At 31.9% G+C, this 18,808-nt stretch overlaps 1 protein-coding gene across 1 annotated transcript; it reads left to right on the top strand.

Annotated features, from left to right (window-relative positions):
- Positions 1–11,059: 11,059 nt before the first annotated feature.
- Positions 11,060–14,378, top strand: LOC136987948 (alpha-tocopherol transfer protein-like). The gene is made up of 5 exons (XM_067285716.1): positions 11,060–11,241; positions 12,045–12,287; positions 12,865–13,058; positions 13,585–13,698; positions 14,025–14,378. Exons 1-5 carry the CDS (start codon positions 11,154–11,156, stop codon positions 14,376–14,378), a joined length of 993 nt encoding a protein of 330 aa, XP_067141817.1. The 5' UTR covers positions 11,060–11,153.
- Positions 14,379–18,808: the final 4,430 nt, after the last annotated feature.

Raw genomic sequence — 18,808 nt, 5'->3', positions numbered from 1 at the left:
GTTAACAAATACGAAAATTTATAATAAAAGTTTATATTTTCTAAAGAAAATTCAATAATTATATGACACTTGACAAAGAGAATCAGTCTTTGAAGTGATATACTTACATATAATGATTTTTGGTGTCTTCAATACTTAGTTAAATACCAATTACCAATTATAATAAATTTAATTACGTATTATTACATTTTCTTATCAAATTGTAATAAATTACACATAAAATTAGTTTTTAAAATTTAATTTCAAGTATGTTAGTGATTTCATTTTAAAACCGCCGTACTGTGTCTAAAGAATTACAGCACGGTTTAAATTGAAAAGTTAGAATTTTTAAATTATAAAAATGTTTTTAAAATAGTAAAATATATGAAAGGTAAAAACAAACGTGTATTGTTCCGAATTGACTGTCGTTGTGAGGCTATTTTCTATGCAATATTGTTAAACAGAAAACAAGTTCCTGAATAAATGGCCGATCTTTAAATGTTTGCGATATTAGAGGTAGAAATGTTATAAGTTGTGTAAATAAAAAGTAATGTCTAAAATACAACTTAATTATGTAATTTTTTTATTTTTTTGTACAATAAAACGTTTAATTCATTCATTTTTGAACTTGCTAATGATGTGTGTTTTTGAACTTTATCTCTGACTCCGCTTTGTCACTTAACGGTTTTAATCTACAAGGAGTGGTAAGTTTGTGCAATCAGAGAAATGGTGATGACACATCAGGGATGTGTCATCAATTCCAGGCAAATGATTTACATACGGCTATAGGGTATGGGCGTATATGCAAGGAAGCCTGCAGTATGCATTCTTTTAACTGCACGGCACAAGCTGATTGGCTGAACATGGTGTGCTGAACGACTTCCATGGACAGCAGAACTATGCGCCACTGTACTCTTAACTCAGAAGTCCGTTTCCAGCCTAGAGACTTACAGTCGAGTTTATACGTCTGGTGAGCCTCCGGAAACATTATAATCCTGTCCACATCATCGAATGACATCATTCTGGAGGTAGAGAAGCCAATAATTGTGGTGGTTATATGAGAGTTAGGTATGCCACTGTGTGTGTTCGAATGTAGTATTGCAACAGATCAGATTCATAGGAATGTCATCCTGCAGCAATATGTGCAACTTTTAGAGATGAATTTGGTCCTTAGTTCATTTTAATGGACGATAAAGCTCGCACTTACATGTCTGACTTGGTTTAGCAATACCTGGAATTAGAGGATGGAAAGCGTGTGGACTGGCTACCCTATTCACCAGACTTAAACACAATTAAACATGTATGGGGCGCCCCAGGGTTGCAACACATCATCCTTCAACACAGACTATTGTAGAGCTCCAAAGAGTACCCAAGAGCTCCAAAGAGCTCCAAGAGCTGGATTCATTATTCCAGAAACTGCTAGACAATATTATAAACAATATGCCAAACTGCAGTGTAGTGAATATTGCGTCTGAGGCAAATATACACACCATTAAACTTTACAGGACTATGGTATGACATCATGGCACAAGCGGTGTCATGTGAAATATCCCCTATACATTTTCCTTTTTTTCCGATGGTTCAACGGAACCCGATTTTTTCTCGTTAAATTTCGTCTTCCTGTGTTATGTTTACTCCAGTGGTTCTTAACCTGGGTTCGACCGAACCCCTGGGGTTTGGCGAGTCAGTCTCAGGGGTTCGGCGGAGGTCAACCACCTGACGTCATCGTGACGTAGAAACCGTATTGGTTTCGAAAACTAATGCTACATAACGTGTGTTCTATTGGGAAATATGCCTATATTTCCCAATAAAACACCTATTGTACTTATGTTTTGAATTTGAAAAATTATATTTTATTTTTCCAATTAAAAGGGGTTCGGTGAATGCTCATATGAAACTGATGGGGTTCGGTACCTCCAGCAAGGTTAAGAACCACTGGTTTACTCTTTTAAAACGTGTTTATCGTATCGGAATAAGCCATAACCAATTATAGAGGAATTTTTTAGAATTATCGGCACGAGTCTATTTTATAAAATTTGATAATAATTTTAATGAATTGTTCATAAACGTATGAAAAACAAAGCTTTATTAAATATATTAATATTTTAAATTGAAAAAAAGTTTTTTACATTATCCTTGATACAATTTCTTAATAAAAACACGATAATTATCAAATCGGAATTTAGGTTCACATAATGTATTGCTTTGTATTGAAGAGTATAGGAATCTTTCTATTTGTAAAAATAAATAATGTATATTATTTAACTAATTAATTTTTACTTTTATATAATATATAATAGCATATATATATATATATATATATATATATATATATATAGAGAGAGAGAGAGAGAGAGAAAGATAATTTAAAGAACCACAAGATTATACAAAATTATTGTCGTAATAAACTTATCTCTTATTACATAATGATATCGGGCATGTATGTACTTCATATCAGATATATCTCAACAACTGGGAGTATAAATCGTGAATACTAACGTATTAAGAAATCAGTGAAGGTCACCACTGATGGAATCTTGCGATTTCTAATGAATTCCTATCACAATATATCATTGATGAGTTAAAGGACAACCATAAAGAATATAACCTTTAATTCAAAAGTAAAAACAAGAAGGTTTTCGATTAAATTAATGAGACGTCTTTTCGTAGTCCTCGTTCTTAATTTTAAATTTCGAAAAGTATTTGCATATTGTATTAGGAGAGCAGTAAAGTTTTATTGTAATACGCTATCCAAAAGTATGAGTTTTTGCAATGTACGTTATAAGAAGCTACCTACAACTATGAGCATCGCCAACAAATAAATCAGTTTTGGTGTATGATGACAGAAATGCGACAAAGATAATTCCCCTACGTCTACAATACAAACGATTTTTTTCTTGAATTCGATGTAAATTTAATTGAAGAACCGTAAAAAGCAATATAACACGCAATAAATCACTTCCACTTGCACTAAAAGTATCCCAATTACCTGTAATAGAAAACGTTTTAGAAACAACAGCCTTTACGAAAATTTAATATAAAAAATTTAATTATCTCAGAAGAATTGGCAGAATATTTTATAAAATTCTGTAATTTTTTAAATAATTTAACAATGTTTATTTTCTTGAAAGAAAAATTAATGTATTGTACTTTCTACTTTTTTTCTACCCTGTAGGCACTAAGAGTTCTTTGTCACTCACACCCATTATAAGTTTAATGTTAGAGGATGCAAGAGAACCAACCAGTAAAGGAGTCCTTATCTTGTCCTCATCAAGTTGAAAAGCAGCAATACATGAATGGATTCAAAGAGTTGCCATGGGATTCCGTGACCTAGAGGGTGTCATACCCCGTTAGCACTGTGCATTTTAATATAGATTGTGCCGTAGATTTCTCTCGACCGTCGCGATCGACACGAGAGAGTTTATGAAAGTAGATCCAGTCATAAAAGAGTTCTCACAATCCCACGCGCGCGAAAAGAAACAAGATGGATGCGGAACACGTGTCGGGCTATCAACAGAGAAATAAAAAAGATATTTGAGAGACGATGAGATCTGGCTATTATTAGATATATGGCTTATTTCTCATCAAAACTTCCATTTTTTTGTTGGTGTTCGTGACTTATCAAGTAATTATTTCAGTTTTATCATCGCGTGCAATAGCCGGGTTCTTCTCAAGCGGATTGCCTGTATGAACAGCTCGACGTTCGACTGGCGACAATTGTAATCGAGATCAAAGTGAGTCGCGGATTGTGTGCGAACGCAGTATTAGACTTTAAAATCTCCAAAACTTAGAAACGACTGAAGAGAGAAATTTACAGATATGTTATACAGGTTGGACTAGGCCCACAACGGAGCAGCCGAATAATGAGAGAGAGAAGACATTCCCATAAAACATAATTGGGATTGTACTTTTGGATTCGATTCAAGGTACTAAGAGAGGCGGTTAAGGCGTCAGTTTAGTTTTCTGGTAGACAACGGATCAAAGATATTTTTATGTTGTCTATTCTTGATATGGCAAACTACATCTTTCACCACGGCCTCTTTAATTATAACCCATGATGATCTTCAAAATATTCATTCTTAGTACCCAAAGGCGAAAAGAGTTTTTAAAAAGTGCATGCTTTTATCTTGTTATATAAGACAGAAATTATACTTGAATAAATTTTGTAGTTATTCAAACGTAATTTTACGCTTAACTATCAATACAAAATTGTTAAGACTACTTAAAATTTCAGTTTAATATAACAGGTAAATTATCATATTTGAGAAATTTTTGCATTAAAAGTGATAAATATCGAAGAATTTTATGAAATTCTAATAACTAAATTCCAAACTAATCAGTCCTCTTGTCATTTTTTATTAATCACAAAGAACAAAGAACACAAAGTCCTTTCTGTTACATTCTTCCTTAATTAGGTCACTACACAATAGTGCGAAAGAAGATCGGCACATCTTGCAAAACCCTTCAGTTTACATAGATAATAACTAAATATTCATAGTGGCACCCTGACAAGTTTCCAAAAACTTACCTGTAAACATTACAGGTAGAGAAATTGCCGTAAATCAATTGATTTTAAATTATTACCGTTTTATATTAGGTTTACACAATACACATTAAGTACGAAACCTTCATTCAATGACTACGTTTTCCATCCTTAACTCCATCTTGTTATTCATTAAATAAACACCACAATTTACTTGTTATTTAAGTATAAAATCGCTTTAATTTATTTGCAGTAGGTCATCCTTCTGTGGCGAAACAATTCCAATGCCTTAAATTTAAACAGACAAAATAGTGGATAACAGGAGAGACATAGGGATTTCAGAAAAAAAATTGTTTGATACTTTCCCTAACTCAAGCTTAAATCTATTTACAGAATCTATCTCGTTACAAAGACTAATAAAAGAGTATTCGCGGAACGCAATTATCATCGCTGTAGCGATTTTTGATTCTGGAGTTAAACATTAATATTGCTATATAACCGGGGACCAATTCGCTGCCATTTTAACTATTTTCCTCCCGGTTTTGTGCATGTTTTCTGATGAATAACGCTGTATGAACGTATGAAAAACATTAATCCAAAGGTTTTTTTAATTTTTTAAATTACTTTCGTGACGAATTTATTCCTATTGTTTTTCTGCTAAGTAAGCTTGTCTGCAATCAATCTTTTCTGCACTACAATCGTTTCTGCAAAAATATACATTCTGCGCTTGAAATGGGTGTCTTACCCCTGTACATCCTACTTTTCCTAATAGCAAATGAGTCGTACCGGTCATTTATATAACTGCTTTCAAGGAAAAGTTCTTGAATTAAAATAACATGATTTCCCTTTTCCACCGATGATTGATAATAGTTAAACAGAGCCTCCTTTCTCCAATGTTTCCTTATTTCTTTTTGAAACTCATCTATCTAACACCTTTTTTGAGATTATGGAAAGACATACGGACGGACAACAAAAGACATTGGGAATTTATACGTCTACAATATTTTGAAATTGCAACTCAATAGAAAATTGCTGAACGAAAGTCAATAACAATGCAACAAATTTATACACAGTTAATGTGATAATAAAACATGAGAAATATAGTAAGTGTAACGAATAAAATTCTTATTAAGTTCAACTCCACTCGAGGTATGACATTTAAGCGTTTACATAAAGAATTCTTAAACATTTGTTTAGGATCAATGAAAACCATAATCTTGAAAGGAAACCAAGACACGTTTATGACTAATCTTTAAGGGAAAAACACTACTGTTGTAAAATAAATATTGATAAAAGTAAGACACAGTTAGATAAATTATTTAATAATTTTATACTTACTCTTCTCTTGAACTTATTTGAGAAAAGTAGAACTAAAATACTCAAAAATGCTTTAAGTAAAATATTCATTTTCACGTAATGAATTTCCTTATATCGAGCTTGATATTTATCGTTCTATTAAAAAACAGAAAAGTTTTAAATAACGATTTGGTATGTAATGTATCTATTTAACAACAGAATAAATATTATTTCGAAACTAATTATTTTCACGGATATTTTCCCGTTTATGGCTTGCCATAGACGTGTTTTATTACCCCTCATCACCATGGTATTCAATGCAGCCAGAATCGCTTTTACCTTTTACCTAGTCATCCTCGTAAACTAAACAAACAAACAAGTGTAATTAAAGCAAATAATAAGTAAAATGTACCTGTACAATAATGGCAACGTACTTTCATATCTTCAAGTCAAATCGTATGAAACACAACAGGAACAAATTACTTTTTTACAATGACAAGAATCTTCATTACAAACTCCAAAACTTCACATGGCACGCTTACTCAACACATTATATGCTCTGTGAATAGTCACACACTACACCTCACTATCCATTATCCCCCTATGTAATAACTGAACTGAAAAGTAAAGTTCTCGGAAAGTACCGAATGTGCATCCGAAAATCGAAATTTAGGACTTTTTCTTTTACTTTTTCTGCCTTGTAAAGACTCAGAGTGCCTTCTACCAAGTCAATCATAGATTCGGCCAAGTCCACAATGGTTCGACTGGATGGGGGAAACATAAACGTACAGTAGGCCGACATATTTAAAAATAGGCCACATATTTAAGGATAGACCCAAACGAATTTGACCCGTGTACCACAAAGAGGTAGGCTGACATATGTAGAAGTTGGACACGATTTATAATGAATAAATTTAAAAGTGCATTGCACGTTCGCAGAGTAAATGGTTAGTTACCTGATGGGATATGTCAACGCTAAACAAGAGGATCTACCCGTACAGGCAAAAACTTTCTAGTGGAAACTGTTTGAATAATAAACATGTGAAGAAAGCCAGAAATTTTTATTCGTCTTAACACCTTGGAGGTGCTTGAACATGCACTAAATTCAGCAGTTTGGTAATTGCATCCACTCTGCTGCCGATGAGCCGTAAGAAACTTGCTGGGTATAAGACAAACATAAATATATAGATAATAATTTTAAGAATATAATATCTAAAATAAAATTCACATAAAATGAAAGAAAATATTAAATCGAAGCAATCCAGAAAAGACGAACTGAATCACGTCGCGCAATGACCGTCTGAAACAGCAAAATCCTTGTCGTCACTAATTTCAGTTTTTTTTGTGTCAAAACAGATTACGTAAAATATTCTTCAGACATTGGCTAATTTTATAGCAAAAATTTTGTTTAAAACGTTCTAACGTTTGTACTATTATAAATAAATAACGTTTTATAGCGGTACTTCTGAGTATACAGAGCAGAAAATTTATAGTACTACACAAAGCAGTGAACTATATATAGGCTATATATAGAATTTATGTGGTTTTGTAGGAATTTCCTTTCATCATCAGCGCTACCATCTATCCTTTATCTCTAATAAATTGAATTAATCTTTAATGCCTTCCTATACTACTTTTATATGTTATCAAGTTTTCAATACTTTTTGATAAATATATGCAATTGCTCAGTTCTATACAAAAGCAGAGTCTAATTTCATTTCTTTTCTTTTATTCGAATCTCAAACACCTATTCCTCCATGAATGTTTTATATCATACCCTATCCTTACCTGGGTGTATACTAAAATCTCTGTCTAGAGCAAATCATTTAATTCTACGTATGTCTGTGGTCACTATATTCAAATTACACTGCATCAGCCAATGTTTGCTGTGTAATTTCATTACAAACTCTCAAAGTTAAATTTGCCAAGACTGCTGCCTGCTGACCGTACCAATCAACCATCCTTTGGCATTCATGCAACCAAGACATAAACCATCACTCTCTCTCTTCCGCAACTAAATAGACTCTATCATAAATGGTTCGCTTTTGTGTAAAGCCATTTTGTAAAATAAACGGGTATTAAGCCTTATAATGGCGCTATAGCACAGGAACTGTCCACTATCGAATCAATTAAAGTATAACTAGAAACACTATCTCGTCACGTATGGACTGAATGCCCTTGGTACATTCTTTTCCTGTTTAATTTCCTGTATTGCTGCTTTGTTCATCCTCCTAGCTAACAATACCTGAGCTAACTTTCCACATTTTCCATTTAACGTCTTCATATTTTTAATCACTAATTTAACTTTTTTCTTAATTATTCAAATTTCCAATAACCACACACACACACAATGTAATAGGGTAGCCCTGGCTCATTTCTCATAACGGTCGGGTGAGTATCATACACGATAACTACAACTGACGACGTCATTCCTTTTCCTCTTCAAATATTGAATTTCTTATCGTCATTGTGATCATAAAATGCTATAAAAATCAGATAATTACAATGTTTTCAAGAGTGTTCGAATATATCAAGGCCTGGTCAACCTCTCGATTGTTCCCATTGTGAACCTGGCCGAAACCATAAAGGGATGTAAAAAAGGTTCTCTTAATGTTCACAAGATTTACAGAATTTTAAAACAATACTTAAAACAGAAATTTTCTGAAGGTTACGTATGTGTGTGTGGGTATGTGAGTTTGTACACGCGTACGCACATGTGACACGTCTTTGTTCATCTGTTTTGAAGCTTGACAACTCCTGAGTCATGTAAAAAATTTCTGAAATTTTGCAGGTAGGTTTCTGTATTAGAATTCAGTTTATATTTTATTCTGCATACTAATGTTTTCAATAGTAAGGATTTGGGGAAGTGTAGAAGGTGCATCTGCACCTCCATTCTCGGAGTTTTTCGCGAGTAAAGTGAGTAGCTCAGGTAATAAACATTTTGTAATGCTTATTTTTCCCCCTTTCTGCACTTCCCCTCTAAAGATTTCTGGAATCAATATTGGAAAGAATTGGTTGGATTGAATTAAGCAACGCAATGTATGGGCGGTATGCCATAAAGAAAATATCTTCCGGAAAAGTTTTCTGTGGGAAACTGGCTTCTATTTATATGCGAAGAACACCGGAAAAACGCACTCTTTTGTTGTGTTTTTCCGGTGTTCTTCCTTTGATGTTCTCTGTCCAGGATTTGGTGTGAATTGACGCGACAAAGTAATTAATAGTTTAATCAATTTCATCATCGAATTAATTTCCATATTTATGTAAAAATAGATACTGTATTTTTAAGGTCGATAGAGCTTTAATTAAGCTCTGCAAATTCAAAAAAATTGTAGAACTAAATTCTTACTGTCGTTCTGGCTGTCTTTCCTTAATCTCGAGAACGGTGACAGATAAATGAGAGACGAGACCAGAAGTAAAACAATAGAGGCAGGAGTCCCCGAGTACCTATGTACCAGAAGTTACGTTATTTCAATTAAAATTTTTCTTCTGAAACGTGTTAAATAGATGACAGGCACGACTCTATTGTTAAAGGAAATGTGTAACGTACAGGGCCAAGACACTACTAATTTGAGGAGGAGAGCATTTATTTTAAATTAAATAAATTAAATATATAATTAACAATTGCAACCCGGCATTGTGATGATGTCACAATAAATAATTGTTGTGTAATAAATTAATAAACTTTTATTAAGTTTATATATTATTTACAAATAAATATTTGGTTTATTTTAAAGAAAAATATATTTTTTTAAATAATTCTATATCTTACGAAATTTCCTTGCCTCATAATATATAAATTCCTATAACTATTATCAGTTTATAAAGGAATTCTCTTGCAAAACAAAATAGAAAAGAAAATATTTTCATGCGTTAATATTCTGGAGTGTACGCTATTCTTCTGTTAGAAATTATTAAGGTAGATAATTAATTCTTTATTTAAGCGGTTTTAAATCGTAAATCAAGGAATTGGTACTGAAATATTACTATACATATTCACAAAAAAGCCTTATATTACAACCTTTTCCTATTCTCTTAATTCTTAGTATGCAGACATTTTCATCTTCCTAACAATAGCCTGAAGTTACTTTTTCCCCTTCGGCATCGATCCTATTCAGTATATTTATATAATGGAAGCTTTCTTGTATAATAATGCAAATACAATACCATGTATCTACTGAACACAAACAAATAATTGAGAGAAAAAGCATTAGCAAAACCTTTTATAATTTATTCCGCTTATATAATTAATTTCGTTCTCTAAATTTGTTGATCCATTTTACGAAAACATCGCCATTTTACATTAACTACGATAAGGAATCCAAAAAATATAATAAAAAATAAAGGTCCATGACTTCATTCTCCAGATACAGCGGTGTCAATGCAACAGACAACCACGTCATAAAATACCCTCTGCACCTGGCAGACAGACGTAAAGATAACTTCTAGTTTCCGTTTCACGTAATAGAAGACTTTGTAAAGACAAAGGTAAGTAATTTCTGGTACTTTTAGCTAACATTTAAAATTATATTAAATGTTATATAAGAAGTTATTGTTGTAGGATATTAATTTCATATTTCAAACGTAACTTTTCCTATTATTTAAACAATTCTGAGATGTGTTATGGCATATTTGCTTCATCCTAAAGTTATAATGATTGAAATGACCCAGAGCAGCTATTCGAACCTTCCAATTAATATTTTAACTGATGGAGAACCCCTAAAACTTTGATAAAAATTAATTTTATCCTTCAACATTTAGGGACTCTGCACCATTTAAAATATCATTAGGAGTTCGAACAGGTTTCACCCCTATAGACCTTACTAATATTTCCCATTTTGGTTGGAATGAAAAGGTTAGGAATAACACTTTATGGGCTTTTTTGTTGCACAAAAACTCCCACAAATTTAAATGATAATAAAATAAATATTTTATAATTAAGAATCTGTTTTGCAATTTGATTATTTCAAGTAAACGTATTTGACATTCCTCTTGCAACAGAAAAATTTGTTGTACGCAATAAAGATTGAGGTATAAAAGTTTTTCTGTTGTTTCCAAATGTCCACTTGTGGTATAGTGGATAACATCACTGGACACTTGTACTTGTTACTTGATGGTTGATTCGCACATTACCAACGGGCCGGTTATGTGGAGTTTTCCGGGTTCTGTTTAAGTGTTCAACACATAAATACGGTCAGTTTCTCTTAGAAAGTTTTCTCAGGAGGTAGATTGCACATTTCAGATTGCACAGGTGTTTGGCGTTGCCTTAATCCTGATATCCTTCTACCTGAATTTCCATTACCTACAAAAGGAGTAGGAAAACTCGATTTAAAAATTAATTATAGAATTTTGAAAATATTAAACGTACAATTAAAAATTACAGCATTATACGACTGAAATGAAGATAAAGAATTCAATATTTGAGGAAGAAAGGGAAGAATTTCATTGGGATAAAAATGCTCTGAAACTCTTTAAAAAAATTATAAGTGAGTTAAATGTTTTTTATTATAATTAAAAAAATTAAATACAATTAATTTTATTTTACTGTTTGGTAATGCACGTGATCTCTATCGGATTTTATTTAAAATGTAATGCTTTTTCTACGAGATTTTAAAACCATTTTAAATAATTATCGAAAACCGAAGCAGATAGAACCAAACAGTTTTTTGTATTAAAATTATATATAATTCATCTATTAATTTACGGTTCAAAATTTTGAAAGCTTAATTCTTTAATTTTCTACGAATTTTTAAAGTAGTAAAAAATTAACGAGTTAATCTTTCAAAATTCCGAACCGTACATTAATACAACAATTAAATACGATTCTAATACAAAAACTGTTTGGTTCTATCTGCTTCGGTTTTTCAGAATTTTTTAAAATAGTATTTTTCCATAGAAAAAGCATTACACTTTAAACTTTATCTGTTGGGATTGCCTGCATCAACAAAGAGGTTAAACTGACATACAAACTATTAATATGCTTGCAACTTCAGACAATAATTAAAAGTATTAAGTTTTGGTTAGATTTACCTATGGTATAAAAAATGGCGGGCTCGTCTCTAATTCCAGCAAACAGAAGGGAAACAGTGGGGACGCACGTTCTAACCTAACCTAACCTATTCTAATAATTTGATTACCATAATTATTACCAACCAAATTATTAGAATAGGTTAGGTTAGGTTAGAACGTGCGTCCCCACTGTTTCCCTTCTGTTTGCTGGAATTAGAGACGATCCGCCATTTTTTACACCATAGGTAAATCTAACCTAATTTTTTTCTATTTTGTATAGAAGATCAAGGAATAAAATGTTGCATGGACGACATGTTTCTTCTCGCAATTCTTCGCGCAAGAAAATATGAATTGGGAAGATCTCTGCAATTGATTAAGAATTACTACGAAGTTCGAATACAATATCCTCAATACTTTAAAGATCTTCTTCCTTCTAAAATGGAGCACATACTCTCATTGAATATAATGCAATTTCTTCCAAAACCCGATCAGAAAGGAAGATACATTTACATCTTTCAATACTGTAAGCATTATTATATATTATTTTAGAAATAATAGTTAAAATTTAACTCTGAATTATGTTATGAACAAAGAATTGCACTTAGATTTTTTAGGTAAATAATTAATTGTTTGTATACATACATTCGAAATCAGTGATATATTATTTTTAGAGGTAAAAGACATATTTTCTGGGTAAGACCATCTTCTAGAAAAGACGTGTTTGCCAAGTGTCTAACTCCCCAGAAAATGCGGACCTGTAAAACAGTTTAAATGCTGCGAAGAGAATTAAGCAATTCATTACTGGATTATTCCCTGTTGTAAATCTATAACCTATACTTAAATGGACTAATGAATTTCCTTTGTTAATTGCTTAAGCTTTATTCTAATTAGGCTAAAATCACGAGAAAGTTTCTTCTCATTGAAAATTATAATTATTTATGACAAATAACTTAGTAACTTAATTATGAATTATCGTTCTTATATTTAAATTCTTTATTATTACATCATAGAACATATAAGAATTCGGTTTAAATATTAAAATTCTTAAATTTTTTCTGATGTTGGTTGAAAATATATTAAATATTTTATCGCTTTTATAGGTAACTGGGATATTTCTGTTGCAAATGTAACTGAGATGTTTCGTACTGTAATGCTTTTCTTTGATCTACAACTAAATTTGCACCGAACTCAAGAGAAACGTGTCGTTTGTATAGTAAATGCTGAGGGAATTACATTATCACATTTCCTTCAGTTTTCGCCAAGCTTTTTGAATTCAGTAACAAAAGTTCTATTGGTGAGTAAATTATAATTAACATAACATATTAATTTATACTTAAATACTTATATCACATAATTCAGTAAATAGTATACAAGATGAAACATTACGTGATTGTAATGAATTTTTGAAAGTCGCAACGAAAGTTTGCCTTAGTCTACTATATTGTATTACTCTATATATACCTGTATATATTGTAAAATTAATAAACGAAGTTATGAAAAACCAGACTTTACGTTATACTGCTCATTCCTAATGAGTATAAATCCATTTCGGAGGAACATTAGCATTAGGTTTGCTCCATTTTGGCACATTTTCACATGAAGATTCGTCTAAACCCAATAGATAAATAAGAAATGTAATAAATATCTTGTCTATTCCAAACTCTGCATTCGAGCAGAAGTAATGTGTAAGTGAATTATTATTTATTATGATTATACTTTTACTTATATAATATAAAATTGGCATTATAAGTATATATATAGGCCTATATATTGCTAAAACAATATTAAATAAAATAATTTTTATTATTCTTCTTTAACAGAAAGATTCATATCCGGTTCGATTTAAAGAAATTCACTACGTGAACTTGAACATTATGATTAAAGCAATTTTAAGCATTTTTATTCCACTTTTACCGAGGAAACTGAAAGAGAGAGTAAGTAAATCAAGTTATTTATTCATTTGTATCCAATTTATCGCAATGTTTCTACTCTACAGCCTTGTTTACATAAAGGATTACTCCTTATTTCGATGTAAGAATACTGAAGTTATAACAAAGATTTATTATACATAAATACATAAAACTGTATAAAAATATTAAAAATTACGTTAAATTTTCGAATATTTCTTTATTATTCTTTTTATTTTCGTGTTATTTATTATTAAACACGTCATAATTTTTACTGTCTGAAATAAATACACTGATATAAGAATTTTTAAAGATTACACATCTCATTGGATGCATATATTTTTATATTACAGTTGTATCTACATTCCGATATGAAAGCATTATACGAATTTATCAGTCCTGATTGTCTGCCCGTAGAATTTGGAGGAAATTTGCCAAGTGTCGATCCGACAGAAGCTAATAATATGATCAAAGCTAATGAAGAGTTCTATCGAAGAAATGAAGAATATGTGCAGCTATATAAAGAAGAAAGAAATAAAAATTTCAGCCAAGGCAAATTTCGCTATATTAACGTAGACCTGGAAAACGAAGAAGTGAAGAAATTTATAGAAAAAACCGAAGAAAAATTTAAAGCCTATTCTCATAATCCAGAAAGATTTTTGTCTTCTTTGAAAGAAGATTCAGAACTCGAAAGTACTCATTTTTAAATCGGTTAATGTTTCCCTTGGTGGCAAGATGGCGACCATAGGGATTTTTCCCTACATTCTAGACTGCTACGGGGAAAATTTTTTCCCCTGCGTTCGACGTGGCGGCCGCGTTTCCGGTCGCCATCTTTGTCTTCTATGGAGACTGCGCGTTGCGCACTGTTTCGTAATAACGCGACCTAGGAACTCCTATACTATAATAAGCTACTGTAAACCCTATTTTAATAGAAAAAAACATTTTTTTACTTACGTTGATTGTCTGTCATTTCCCTTTTTTACATTTCCTCCCGACTTTGGAACTTGGATCTTCGTTTATTATAGATCTTTTTCCCCCCCTTTGTATGGCGTCGGCTGCTACTGTCGATGACTTCTTATTTCTTCGTTTTTTACTCGCGGTGGTTGACGTTTCCTTATTCCGACCCTTCTTTGATTTCTTTGAATTCTTCTTATTACTATCGACGTTTTGAACGGGTGCAGACACAACTGTCTCGGGTTCTACACTAGCTTTTCGAGATATCCCGGATGCTAAAGCCGAAATCGTCGCACCACATTCTAGACGTAGGTAGTCCCATATGAATGACAAAATACATCCCCAGGACAGACGACAACATTTGCTTTTAAAAGTTCCTTCGTACACTGAATATTTAACTGCACACGAACTGCATCTAAGATAACATTCATTTCTTTCGCTTCTGTAATATAATTTGCATGTCTTATCGAACGTAGAACACGGCGACTCTATCTGCTGTATACCTAATTTGACCGCAAATTTGAATGCATTATCAATTGCCGGGTTCAATCCCAATTCCGAATAATCTGTTTCCATTATTTTATAAAACTTCCTGGTAGTACATTCGGCCCAGAATTCCTTCGAACTCAAATCAACGTCGCCCATGACGTGCACGAAATTTCAACAAAAAGAACGCATTTTCTTTTTGTTTTTACTCGTAAAAAATATAAATTAGCTTTTTAGCAATTCGGAAAGTACAGATATTATAAAAAAAAAATTTCGATGCCAACACTGAACATGCAACACACCACTGTCTTCTAAACTCCCTGCAAACGAAATTTGCATAATTCGACGATCTCGGCACCAACACATTTCGTCACAACATTTCCAAAGAGCTCCCTCTCACGTCACAAACGCGAAATCGCGCGTCTCCGTTTCGAGGTTACAGGAAACTCGGCCGCTACTTCGAACGCAGGGAAAAAAATTTTTCCCGTCTCAGTCTAGAATGTAGGGAAAAATTTCCCCGGCCGCCATCTTGCCACCAGGAGTAACATTAACCTTTAAATCTTATAATATTATTCTATTATTCCTTATAATAAGATTTATTTAATAACCACTTAAGGAACGTTTAGTGCTTCTAACTTAATCCTATTATAAACAGAAACAGACATTCTAAATTGACTCTTAAAAACATTCTAGACAAGTTCCTTATGGAGGGAATTGTAGACAATTATATGCCAATGTCTTGCAGTTTCCCCCCTTCTTCATTTATATCGTACTGCTGCTAAGGAATCCTCACGAACCTTGACCTAAAGTCGTTAAATAGGGTTGCTATTCTCTCTACCGTACTTGATATTATACTTTATTTTTAACACAGCTCCTACTCCTAGTTAATTCTTAAAATTCCAAACATTTCACTGAAATTCCCTTCATTTTATTACACGTCCATTCCTTTGAATTACTGCAGAACCTCACCGAATAAATGAATGGCTGTTTGGAGGATTTATTTTAAAATATACTTAATAAACTTTAAAATGTGCTTAGAAATACGAATTACTAACAACAGATGGCGTAACGAACACTTCTATAAGAAAAGTGAATAGAGGTTAGTGAAACTATAAACTAGTTTTTCACGCAGGAAATTCTCAACCGGTGGCTCGCAATATCTAAAGCTGTCATTTACCAACCTGCGTTACGCGTACAAATAGGATTACATAAGGCATTTTTAAAGGATACTTTCTTCATAATTTAGACATTTAAAAGTACTTACTGTATTCACCTTTGAACTTTAAATAATATATTAATGTACTTGACTCCCAATTTTTTCGATCTCACCTTGTATACATGGTGACGGAAAATGATGCAACTGCTCCATAACACACTCAAAATTTACTTGACAGCATTTAATTAATCTCAAAAATTCAGTTTAAAAATTAACCCCCAAGATTTTTCGATATTCTGGACTATTTTTTGGAGCTTCAAAAGTGAAGAAATGCAAAAAAAAAAAATTGATTTTTTCAATTAAAATTATCTCTGGCTTCAAAGTTAAGCTTTTTGCCGTTTTAAACTGATAACGTTTTAAATAAAATGTTAATAGATGGCGCTACAAGCATTTTAACATGTGGCAGAAAAGTTAATCAACTCGCTGTTGAAATTTTTAACATGTGAACATTAAAAGAAACGTAAACGTTTCAGAGAAATCGCTAATTAATGGATAATGACTGGAGTTATATGGGCACGAACATTCACGTAAAATGTGACATATATGAAATGCCGTATGCACGGTAAAATGCGTGGAAAATGCGTAACGCATAATAAAGGGCAGTTGTTGCTTGAAGTGCATACATACGTCACTTTTGCCTGTGAATGAATTAAACTAACATCTATTACCTCACAGTTTTTAAGCGGGAAGGGATAAAAGTGGGACAATAAGTGAAATACGTGTCACAAGGAATTTCAAAGTTATGACTTCAAGAAAGTCACTTAACATCCTGCTACAGAATATAAAATGTTCCCAAAGAATGTACATTGAGCACATCACGTAACGTGCATAACTCTGTAACCATTCGAAGTAGGTCAATAAAATCTTTCAGTAATCAATTCCTTGTGAATTTCTCACCCTAAATGATGTCTCACATGACCCCCTTCTCATTTTCAGTTTCGGAGTGGCATTGAAAATGGCGGCCGCGCATGTAACTCACATCGATTCATTTCCCCTTTCATCTAATGTGTTCCTGACATGAACGAATTAACTTTGGGTACATTCTATATTCTGTAGCTGGGGTGTTAAGTGATCATTCCCACCCTGTATATGTTTGCAGTTCTTTACAAGTGTTTGAGAATGGTGCATTAACCCCTTCTATAGACCAAAATCTTAAATGTAGTTGTGTTACATTCTGTTATGCAAGTGCAAGCGTTACGGTTCACGTTCGATTTAACTGATAAATAGAACCGTGAAACGTTCCTAATGTTTACACGTCTAAAGGATATCAAAACAATTGTATTTTCTCATTTATATATTAGCAATGTTTATGTAATATAGAAGATAAAAATAAATATAGAGTAAATGATAAGATGCAGTATTTACCTTGAAAAGTAGAGAAAAAAGTTGTGTAACAGGACTAGAATAATTAATTATTCTGCTGTGCGGTTAATCAGGCTTCCTTAGTTGTTTTCAGTAGAAAAGATATTACAAAAATAAACTAAAATTTCTGTGTAATACTTTAATTTGCACTCTTCAAATATAATTCAATATGGTTCTACGCCTGACTGTTCAAGAAACATTTGGTTTTTAATATTCTTACTGTTACTTCCTTCCTGTTTGTGTTCCTGCAAGTTGTTACATAACAAGAAATGCAGGTGTGCATTGAATCTATTCTATGAGACATACCTTTTAATTCTCTTGTTTATAGTTTCAAATACATCAATTAATTTCTATATTAAAACACATTTTCTTTTTTAAAAAAAGGAAGCATGTATGGCTGTTGGCTTTTTCCTTTTCTTCATTCGACTATGACAAATTATATTAAATTTATAAAATTACTATTCAAGACGCATGCCTTTTTACTGTTTGTAGGATATTCAATAGTTTTTATATTAATAAAATACGCTTTTTCTAAACAAATTTATTAAAGAAATTATCAAGCATGCACTCTTACAATTTTTTCTTTAACCTTGCTTCTCCATCATCACAATCTCAAACCGGCCAATCATTTTTATTTAGAGGATTGAACAACAAACGGATCTTTACAATATTTATGCAATACATTTGTCCAAAAAATTTTAAAATATTAACCCTTTTATGTACGGGAGAGCTATTTATTTATCGTTGACTTTTAGTTTTTATTCTTTTTGTATGTATTTTCTCTTCCCGTGATTTTAAATATATTCTGTTTGGATATCCGTTTCGCATGAATTTCTTTTCTAATTCAATTATTTTTTTCTGAATATCGATATGTTTGCTAGTCCTGTTTTTTTTTAATTTTTTTATATTCCATAGTAAATATGTTTGATTTGATATATAAAGGTATATAAGAATTGTAACGGATAGTTTTTTTGTATTGAGTTTGGTCTTCTAAAAAGTCTAAATTCTAATTTGTTTTCTTCTCCTTTTATTATTATATCTAAATAGCTTATTACATTTGTATGTTCATCTTCTATTTCTATTTTAAATTTTATATTATCGTTTATATTATTTAATTCT

The sequence above is a fragment of the Centruroides vittatus genome, unplaced genomic scaffold (assembly GCF_030686945.1).
Source record: "Centruroides vittatus isolate TY-2023 unplaced genomic scaffold, ASM3068694v2 scaffold_2931, whole genome shotgun sequence".
Taxonomy (NCBI): domain Eukaryota; kingdom Metazoa; phylum Arthropoda; class Arachnida; order Scorpiones; family Buthidae; genus Centruroides; species Centruroides vittatus.
The sequence above is the reverse complement of the archived record's forward strand: the minus strand, read 5'-3'. Positions and strand labels throughout refer to the sequence as shown.

Coding starts and splice junctions, on each gene's coding strand:
- LOC136987948 (XM_067285716.1), top strand. CDS start 11,154: ATGAAGATAAAGAATTCAATATTTGAGGAAGAAAGGGAAGAATTTCAT. Junction 11,242..12,044: donor ACTCTTTAAAAAAATTATAA/GTGAGTTAAATG, acceptor TATTTTGTATAG/AAGATCAAGGAATAAAATGT. Junction 13,699..14,024: donor CGAGGAAACTGAAAGAGAGA/GTAAGTAAATCA, acceptor TTTATATTACAG/TTGTATCTACATTCCGATAT.